At 38.9% G+C, this 10,619-nt stretch overlaps 1 protein-coding gene across 1 annotated transcript; it reads right to left on the bottom strand.

Moving 5' to 3' along the window:
• Window positions 1–7,735: 7,735 nt before the first annotated feature.
• Window positions 7,736–9,870, bottom strand: ovca2 (OVCA2 serine hydrolase domain containing). The gene is made up of 2 exons (XM_073479393.1): window positions 9,486–9,870; window positions 7,736–8,504 (listed from the first exon to the last, which is right to left on the bottom strand). Exons 1-2 carry the CDS (start codon window positions 9,637–9,639, stop codon window positions 7,984–7,986), a joined length of 675 nt encoding a protein of 224 aa, XP_073335494.1. The 5' UTR covers window positions 9,640–9,870; the 3' UTR covers window positions 7,736–7,983.
• Window positions 9,871–10,619: the final 749 nt, after the last annotated feature.

The raw sequence follows: 10,619 nt of genomic DNA on the forward strand, positions 1-10,619 counted from the left end.
CAATTTAATTTAAATTATGTGTGGCAGCTGTCTGAAGTCTCAGACATCCTTTATGGTGCAGTTTTTCAAAGTAAAACAAAAAGTTAGCACACACTAAAACAAGACTTTATTTGTATTTTAATTAAATGTTAATTTTCCACCTAATTCAACTAGAAAAGTTCAATATAAAGGGTCAGATTTAATGCAAAGTTATTCTATAATGTTGAGTTAATGTGTATAAAAAAACTAGCTTTGTGATTATGTTACTGGAGAATAACAATATAAAATGCATTACTTTTGTGTTTAACATGAATAATAAACACTTGAAAAACACACATTATCTTTAAGTTAAACAGCCACATAAATTTGATTTATAAGTCCATATTAATGAATCTAAATTAATCTAATCTATTAATTTAAATTATGCGTGGCAGTTGTCCGGTGTGTGTCTCAGATATCCTTGATGGTGGAGTTTTTCAAAGTGAAACAAAAAGTTAGTACACACTAAAAAAAAAAAAGAAAAAAAAAAAAGCGTAAAACATGACTTTAAGTATTTTAATTACACATGAATTTTCCATCTAGTTCGACTACCAGTTTTATATAAAGTGTCAGGTTTATTGCAGAGTTTCTTATGTTTCATATGTTTATGTTTAAGTTAAACACACACATGAGGTTTATTTATAAGTCTGTATTAATTGAATTCAATTTAATTTAATCAGATTAAGTTTCCTATTTTATACACATTGACTCAACGTGAAAGAGGAACTCTGCATTAAATGTGTCACTTTATATTGAACTTATGTAACAGAATTTGATGGGATATATAAATGTAATTAAAATAGTTAAAATCCCTATTTTTTTCATACTTAACATAAGAATTTGTGGTCATTTGGATGATTGCTAACATCACATGCGGAGCATATCTTTACCACTATTTGTCACAAAGCACACTAACTAAAGATTTACAGAAGTTTATGAAAAAAAAAATATTTCACTCTCTTTACACTGCGACCTTGAACATCACATTTCAACCACACATCATCTTCTTCGTCCAAAATGGCAGCATACATTGCAGTATTTGCTGTGTGCTGACTGACGGGAGCAAAGAAAAGAAAAGATAAGAAAGAGCAAAGCGTGGAGAGATAAGTTGGATGAACAGCTGTTTATCCTCTGCCTCCCTGCACCGTAAGAGCTCATGTGCTGACAGAGAAACAACAGCACATAAACTCTTACTGTTCAGGGCTGAGAGGGAAACTTCTCTCTCTCTCTCTCTCTCTCTCTCTCTCTCTCTCTCACACACACATACACACACCAACACAAACTTAGGTCACTTTTGGGGAAATTACATAGACTTACGTTGATTTCCCGCAGACTAACTCGAAAATCATCTGTTTTCAAATTGGGGATAAAGCTTTAGTCAACAATTCTATCAGCCATCCTCAATTAACAAATTAACTGGGTCATTGACACACACACACACACACACACACACACTGTATACACACAGGTCAAACTACATTTGAAGGAGCACTCCACTAATTACCCATTGTTGCTTTGGATTTCTTAGTAAATAGTTTATACAGTTTAACGTTGATGTGGCTAAAATTTCAAATTAATAGTTGTAAATGTCAAAACCTATAAACCTCTGATATAAAATAAATAACAGTATATCAGCCTCAGACCCTGTCTACACTTCCAGCATTGCACATTAGGTCCCAAGTCAAGGATGAAAAGTCCGGCGTATGTGAACGTCCATTAGGTTTTTTGTGATCAAATGTTATTTTTCAATACTGGAGGTTAGGTTGAGTATTTAAGCAAATCAACAGCCTTTACATAGATTTATTATACTTGACACTGATCATTTTAACCTAAGAATACAACCACAGCACTCTTGTTTATCCTAAGTTTTATAACAAGGTTGAGGAACAAAGATTGATGATCGGTTTCCTTCCCCATTGACTCAGTTTACACATCCCTCCACACCAAACCCCTTTTTCTTTTCTCTCGCTCTCATCTGAAAACAGAAACCACTGGGGGCACTATCTGAATAAAATTCTAAGTGTATGAAGAGATGGCTCCCCCACTCTGATTCTCAACTCTCCTGGTGCATCAGCCATCCTTCCACAACCCCAATTTCCCTTTCTCTCTTCCCTTCATCCCTCTTCCCTAATCCCTCCATCCCACCCTCCCTCCGGACCATTAATCCATCCCTCCTACATCATAAACATCCATAATATGCAATACGATTCTAAATGTTCTAAATAGCTTTATTGGCATGGTCTTTGTTAGTGAAAGTATATTATGACCTGACAAATGGGCTCTTCTTTGCATCACAGTCTTTAGAGTTTCTCCTCCTTTCTCCCACTCTGAATGGCACAAGAGGACCAAAAAAATAACAAGACAAAAAAGTGTATACTGTACATATACATTGATATACAACGGAAGCCCTGAGGGACAAGTGAGATTTTTTCCTGGTGATCCATTTTCTAAGTCTGATCTAAATTATTTTCTCTCCTGTGTTTATGACTTGACGTGATCTGGTGGAAAAAAAAAAATGTTTTGCCAGCATAATCTTTCTAAATTCCTTATTTTTGTGCTGTGTGAAACAGAGTGAAAAACAAAATGTCATAGAAAGAAAAAAACAAAAACTTTTTCTTTGTAAGGCTCATTTTTCTACTTTACACAAACATTTTCTTTCCCCACCATATTGTAAGTCATAAACACACGGGAGAAAACAATTAAGATCAGATCAGAAAATGGATCACCAGAAAAAAAAAAAAAGAAAAAAAATTAACTTGCCCCTCAGAGCTTCCGTAATACGCACTTATACGTACACAAATCCATAAAGAAAATAAATCGAGGTTTTGCGACTTTTATCACTTCAGGAGCTGCACAGTCTTTGGCCTGCACAGTGTTCAACTACAAATATTATTCAGCTACACAAGCAGAGCCAAGTCTCTTGACGGTATGAATGTAATGTCCCTTTTTCACCATCCAAACCTCCTAATAATTGTCTGAAACCAAACAAGATTGCGCAAGTGTTCACATTTTTTGGATCTGTGAGCCAAGCCATGCCTCTCTCTTTCTCTCTCTCTCTCTCAGACTCTACCACAGTCCTCCTCCGTAGTCCTGATGACTAATATTTACCCCAGTAGTGTCAGTTAGGCACCTTCAGAAGAGCCAAACCACAGTTCTCCTCGCCAGCACCCAGCCACGGCCTCTAAAACAGTAAAGTACACGCGCAGACAAACGACTGCGGATGACCTCATACATCAAATGGCCTCTGCCCCGAATTCAGATGGCCTCATCTGTGTCCTCGCTTCACCTCGGTACCTCCTCACTCGACAGCAACCTCTGAACATATTCACATCTGGCGAAGCAGACACACCCACGTTTAGCAGGTCGAGTGGCCAATCAGAGACAGGATGCTGCAGGAGATCAAATCTGTGATGTTTTCCAAGTGACAGGACCAAACAGGACGGATATAGAGAATAAATCGCCTGATGACTGGGAGAGGGCGAAAAAAAAACAGGCCAAGCTTTGGCCCGAGCCAGAGTACACTTTGTCCACACAAACAAGAAAACCACAAAGTGGAGCAAAACCAGAAGTGTGTGAGTATGCAAGCATGGAATAACAAATGACCAAATCACACCCATATGGGGGGAAAAATATGCAGACACACACCCACGCACGCAGGCACACACACAAACACACACTGCCTGCTGTTTGGGCCGAGATATCACACTAATACTGCAGCATGGATGTCTTCGCTGTGTAGTTCCATGACATTAGCCAACTTTAACTGTTCTTTAAATAGCAAATTCAACTTCAAATACACTCACACAAACAAAAACAGGAAGCAGAGAGGCATGGCTGAATCCCCATGTGATACTGGACACAGGCCATACCTCTGGAGCACGTCCAAGTTACATCACACCCACCAAACTTAAAGGTGCAAGCGCACACATACACAGATGTGTAGACTTAAATGAACTGATATTAAAATGAATTCAGTTTCACAGAGGTGTGAAAATCCTTATAAACCCAAACACAACAGTCCCTCTTTCCTCAGCATCTTCTCTTACATTGCAGATTAGAATAATGAAAAAAGTACAAAATAAAAGGTGACAAAGCTGCAGAAAAAGCACGTAAATCCACAAGTCGTAGGTCAGGTGATAAAATCTCAAGTCCTTGTAATCACAGGTTATTCCAGTGAGAGCTGTCAGAGCTGGAAGCTGAAGGCAGGAGTTGGTCATCAGTGTCTGGACCCAGTCTGGGCCCTGGGATGACCGGGCTCTTTGGAGTTTAAGTGCAAGTCTTTTATAGACACACGCACCACGCGGCCCCTCCCCTCCTTCCGTCTCCCATAACAACAAACGCTCCATAATCAAAATAGAGCCCATCTGTGCCGTGACACACCCCTCTGCCCCCTGCTCCATTCCCCCACACTCCAAGAAGAGGGAAAAAGTGATCCCTCAATCGCGGTGAAGAACTTGAATGCGCCCTTAACTCTCCCTTTTTAAACCGCAACAGCCAGAGAGAGGGAGAGGGGAGATGGAGAGAGGGGAGGAAGGAGGGAGGGTAACTCCACCCTCATCTGTCTCTGTCTCTCATTCCATTATTTCCCGGTTGTTGTGCAACAGGGGGAATGGATTCCTGAGAAGAGAGTCACGGCTCTGTTGTAAAACTTACTGGCAGGAGTGACCCTCTGTGTTTTTCTTTTACTGTTTCCCCCTGCTCGCTCACTCTCTCCGTTCGTCTTTACTTGTTATCAAAACCATGTGTGTGAGTGTGTGTGTGTGTGTCTGCTGTGAGGTCTTGGAGGGACACAAGGGCCACAGGGGAGCACAGGAGAGAACGAATGCGATGGCTGAGACGGTGAAACGGGACCACGAAGCCATGATGTGTGCGTGTCCGTGCGAGTGGCAGTGGAGGCTCATTAGATGTCGAAACAGGTGGCATGATGTAAACATTCAGACAGATTGATTAGGAGGACTGTAAGAAGGAATTTGTTCTCAGCAAGGCAAATAACCACCCACAAGCAGCCCACGGTTGTCTGCAGTCTTTAGATCAAGCGTGAGCTCTTTTGAGCAATCCAGACCAACAAAACTATTTCCGTCCTTGTCATAAATGCAGCGGACATGTGAGAGGGTACGTTGCGCCAAAAGCTGATGACACACAGGATGTGGAAGGGAGGAGGATGTCGAGGAGAGTTCGGAGCGAGGTGGAGGCCGGTGGGAGATGAAAGCAAAAAGGGAGGGGAAAGAAGAGAGAGAGAAAGAGGTAGAGACGAGAGAGCACACATCTGGAAACAATCGAATGAGCGCAGTCTGACGTGCACATGCTTTCAGCTACAAAAGAACAACATGTCCTTGAACTTTGTGCGTTCGAGAGAGTGCATTAACCTGCCTGTATATGAGGGAACACCTTAATGCAACACATAAAGCAAGCACGGAGATACTGTACATCGCCTCTGATGGCAGAGCAACTGTTCTCCCATACATCGCAGTGCAGATTCACTGTGAGGGAAAGTGACTCATTAACCACATACTTGTGTGTAAAGATTTTGGTGCAAAGACAATTTTTTTGTGACTGTTTGTTGAGGTTCTGTTACACAGCTGTCACAATACTCAAGACAAGTTTGCAAAATGTTACGCAAATTATTACTCAAGCTTATTAAATCAAGGTTTCCACTGTGGCTCTGATATAAAATTCTTCTCATAACTTTCCACAATCATGGCGGAGTGTTCCCAGAACCTAGAAATGTCAGTGCCATCCTGGCGCAGTGATGTTTTTATGAACGGGAAAACACTTTTTAGCTTTTACTTTTGAAATTACTGCAGGGAAAAATGGAAACATATACTCGTTGATTCTTGGAAAATGAGTGATTTATAATGTGTTCCTAATATTCAACGAGTTCCCAAACAAATTTTTTAAATTTCCATGATTGCTTCCATCTGACGATCTGTGTAAAGGCCTCAGTACACTTCAAACAAAGTGCGGGTTGGATTGAATTACAGTGTTTGAAAATGTTTTAACTTTCTGAAGCAATCACGCTAACTTTAGGCAACAGCTAGCCATGTGTGCTGTTTTCATTCTTCAAAACACAACAATTTCTGTCAGTTTCCTTGTGTGCAAGAGAAAGTGAACACCGTGCATGCCTTTTATAAGATGTGTCCGATGAGTTGTGCAAGAGTACAAATGCACGCAAAACAAGGAAGAAGGATGCAGTCATGAGGAGGCTAAGACGTAGAAGTCCTGCCTCTTTTGTGACCATTCAGAAACAGGTGGAGATACTTTGGCAACTAGACATTTGTTTTTTTGGAAACATACTGAAGCCTTTAAATCATCTCGGTTTAGTTTCCTTTCAACACAGAATTCCTGAGAATGTCATGGTGCAATCAGTTATTTTGTTACTTCTCATGTCCATTTGTGAGAAGATGGGAGAGGTAAAAAAGTTGGTTTAAATGTGATCTTCTCATAACAGATGTGTTAACAGCAGGAAAAACAAAAGTTTTTAAAAACATTTTATTGGAACAAAGCCTTTGTGAATGTTAGTAGTTAAACTTGTGCTTTTCCTGCTATGATGAATTAAAATATATTCCACTTATATTAGCATTCAAAAGTTTGGAATGATCTGTTGTATTTGTGTTTTTCTTCTTTTCTTCAGTAAACAACAAACATTGATAAGAACAGAATACCAAATCTAATATTTAAATTTGAACGTTTTGGCCCAAAAAAGTATTAAATAAACTTCCATTTAGTCGATGTCCCCACACTATTGCATGTCAGGGGAAATTACTGTTGAGTCACTGTCTCCCAAACTACAAAATATTTTGAATTGGTTTTCCAATCCAGAAAAGCAAAGTGACCCTAGATGTTTACTAAACCACAATGGTACCATTTGGCTCTGAATAAACGTATTAACCTGTTTTTCTTTGGGCCTTCTGCAGTCTACTCAGTGGTTAGACTGAGTAGGTTTAAACTGTGATTTGTAAATTCACGGTATGTTAAGCTGATATTCGTTAATCTAGTTTCAATAGTGCTAACCCTTGACTGTAACCTTCTATTTCTATTTTTAAGTTTTATGAATACATGACACTGAAACAGAAACATATTCATAATTAAATCTTCCTATTTCTTTTACCAATGAAGTGATTTCTTATATCATTATTTAACTGCTGCTTGCTCAGAAGTATAGTTGTCTATTTCTGCTCTTTCCCTTTTATGCAAACAATTCATACTAAATAATATCGATTTGTAATATATGTATATATATATACACATATATATACACACACACATATATATATATATATATATATATATATATATATATATATATATATATATATATATATATATATATATATATATACACACATACACACACATATACATATATATGTATACATATATATGTATACATACATACTTACATACATACATACAGGCGATTCAAAACTTTCGAATATCATGAACTAGCAAAGACTTAGGCAATGCAGTCTCAATAAAGGTAACTTGAAAGATATTGCACAGAGGAGCACCTTGGTAGCTGTATGATTAAAATGTATGCCGCATGGCTGCAACTGTCACCGATAACCTTTGTTGCATGTCATACCCCTCTTCTCTCCCGTTTCCCCTCTGACTCCACACCTGTCAATGTCCAATAAAGGCAAATAATGCCAAAAATAATGTTTAAAAACAACAAGAAAAACATTAAACAACTCCCAACAGAAACAGAGACCAGAGAACATTTGATAAACAATTATCACTTAATTTATTATCTGTCAGAAGACATGTTCCCTGAGAAGGACACCAGTCATTCAACTGTTTTGGATGGATCACACCAGAGGAGAAACAAAAACAGCTCTTAGACTGAACTTGGCATTTTTACCTAAACTGCCTCTGTAATCACTTACGTTATCACAAGAATATTAAATACTCAAGGTCCTCTGGGAATATTGAAGTGCATGTGTCTTTGGCTATTGTCTGTGTCAATTTTTACTGGAATTTATTAAGAAATTCCTGGTAGGTTTGTCTGTGAGCAGAAGCAGCTGGAACAAAATGGCCACCCGGATGGGTCAGAAGCTGCGGGTCTTGGAAGGAGGGGAGAAGCTCCCTGCTCATGTTGTCAGGGATGACTCGGTCCTCCAGTCCAAACACATGCAGGGACGGGATCAGGAGGGGAGTACTGTAGAACGTCTGGTGTTCCTTACATGCGCTGCGAAAACCAGCGACAAGTATGGCAAAGCGGAAGTTGAACTCTGGCTCCAGTTTTTGCTCCTGAAGAGAGCACAGCATGGCCACAAAAGCAGCTCCCTGACTAAAGCCCAGGATGCCGTCAAATGGGCCTTGGACCTTCACAGCTTCTCTTACAGCCATCAGGCTCTCATCGATTCCCAAGCTTTCCTCACACTGCTGCTGTGCGCTGAAACTCCGAGCCTGGACATCGGAAAACCACCAACCCCTCTGGTCCTCATCGCCTCCAGGTCCAGGACCTGAACCATTCTCCTTGTCCGGAGCTTAGGAAAGAAGAAGAAAGTGGTTATTCTACTCTATTAAATTTAAATCCAAAAGGGAGGCACCTCTGAAATTGAATCTTTACATCTGGATACAAATATTGCCTGTTATTGGTGCATGAAACCATGAAAACTTAATTTTCTGTGTTGTGAGTGCTGCCTGTGACATACTGAAGTCTGGGGTTTTCGAAATTTAGTATTAAACATAGTTTGCATACAAGAAGGATAGACTGATTATCGACCCTGGCAGATTGCAGATAAAATAAACTAATTTAAAAATGTCCTACTTTGGCTCTGATACAACATCCTCTCACACAATGTCCCGCCTACAACAATATCTGAGAGGTAACATGTCACAATTAATAGCCTATATCGAATAGCTAATCTGAATCTGCAAAGCAACTAGTAACTAAGTGTATCAAATACATTTTTAAAGTAGCAGAAAATGGAAATACTCAGGTAAAGTACCGCAAAATTGTACTTAACAACAGTACTTGAGGAAATTGTACTTCATTACTGGTTGTTGGAAATTTTGACACAAAGATTGTCATTTTATTTAATATCGGTCCCAAATATCAGATTTCAGTCTCCTTGATTTCTGATAATCACTGTTGGTCTACCCCTAATTATAGGTGATCATGGTGATGAATATATTACTTTGTCTATAAGGTCAATTATAAGAGACAGATGATAATGTCATTTTTGAAAAAAGTCAACTAATAAACATCAAAGAGCTAAATTTGGTAAAATAATCATGAGTATATTCAAGTATTAATTAAGTACTGTTTACGCCAGAGTTTGCTCACTTTGCCCAGTGTTTACTTTCTTCACTACATCCAAACACCTCGATGAGAAGTCAGTGTAGAATAAAGTGAGAGCAGGCTTCATATGTCACCACTATACCTTCAATAACATAAAGTCAACTAGCTAGCTGTCCCTCCTCCCGTCAGTGTTGTGGGGGCAGGTGTGAGGTTGAGGACCCACCTTCACTGCTGGCTTGCTGCACACTGTGCGGTGCACTCATGTAAACGAGCTCCACCTGTTTCTTCAGCAGCTTCCGCAGAGCTCCCGTCTTTTCCCGGAACGAGCTGCCGGTCTGACGGTACCCATGGATGCACAGGACCCGGAGGGGCGCCATTCAGAGGTTAGCCTAGCCAACTTAGCTAACGCTAGCCGGAGAAGTTAGTTTCAAGTGTAGCTCCGAGGAAAGAAAGGAATAACAACTCGTCTGCATAAAGTGCAACACTTGGACTGGTCAGATAAAATACACTGCTATAATACAGCAGGAGATTTAAACGACACGGAAGAGTTGGTTAGCTGTTGAAGGTAGCGAAAGTTCAACACATTTGGAGGCTAGCTGCTCATGAGACCAGCCGGAAGGAAGGAGCAGCACTTCCGTTTATTCTTTTCAAATTAAAATCCTTGTTGGTAGATACAAATAAACAAATTCAGTATGAATTTGCTAAGATTATAATGATTGTTGTCTGTCGTCTGCACAGTAAAAAAAGAGAAAACATTATATAAAATGCAGTGTTTTATAAAGTCATACTTGAGTAAAAGTAAAGGTATTTTGTTACTGTAAATATCTTTTGTGTTAATGGTGAATGGCAACTGTAAAAACATTGTAGATCAAATTGTGGACAATCAGCTTTCTCCATAAAAGGCTGTCATCTCTCTAACACATTACCATCTGAAACAAACTCATTTCAGATATAAAAGCTTTTACAACCCAGGTGTGCTGGCTAAAGGCAAACCAAAGCTGTACCCATTTCTAGGTTATTGTACTTTGATGTAGGTTATATGTGTGTTGATGTATTTGATGTGTGTTAATGTAGTGTATTTTTATTGTATTTTAATTTTATAATACTGACCATTGAAATCTGTATTTTTTTGTCTTATATGTAAAAGCCCAACAACGGATAAGAATCAAAAATTAGCAATAGCTATAAACTCTCTGTGCAGAACATCAGTTATGATCTCTGTAAACTTATGTCCCTATTAAATAAAATTCAAATAAATAAATGAATAAAATGTTACTTTGGTAAAGGTTAAAGTCACACAAAGCAATAGTACTTGAGTAAAAGTCTTAAAGTATCTGTTATTAACTGTACTTAAGTA

Source organism: Pagrus major, chromosome 13 (genome assembly GCF_040436345.1).
Source record: "Pagrus major chromosome 13, Pma_NU_1.0".
In the NCBI taxonomy this organism is placed as follows: domain Eukaryota; kingdom Metazoa; phylum Chordata; class Actinopteri; order Spariformes; family Sparidae; genus Pagrus; species Pagrus major.

What these genes read in the sequence shown, in the direction of transcription:
- ovca2 (XM_073479393.1), bottom strand. Translation starts at nt 9,639, where the DNA reads ATGGCGCCCCTCCGGGTCCTGTGCATCCATGGGTACCGTCAGACCGGC. An exon ending in GCAGCAAGCCAGCAGTGAAG is followed by an intron (nt 8,505 to 9,485) that starts GTGGGTCCTCAA and finishes TTCTTTCCTAAG; the next exon opens with CTCCGGACAAGGAGAATGGT.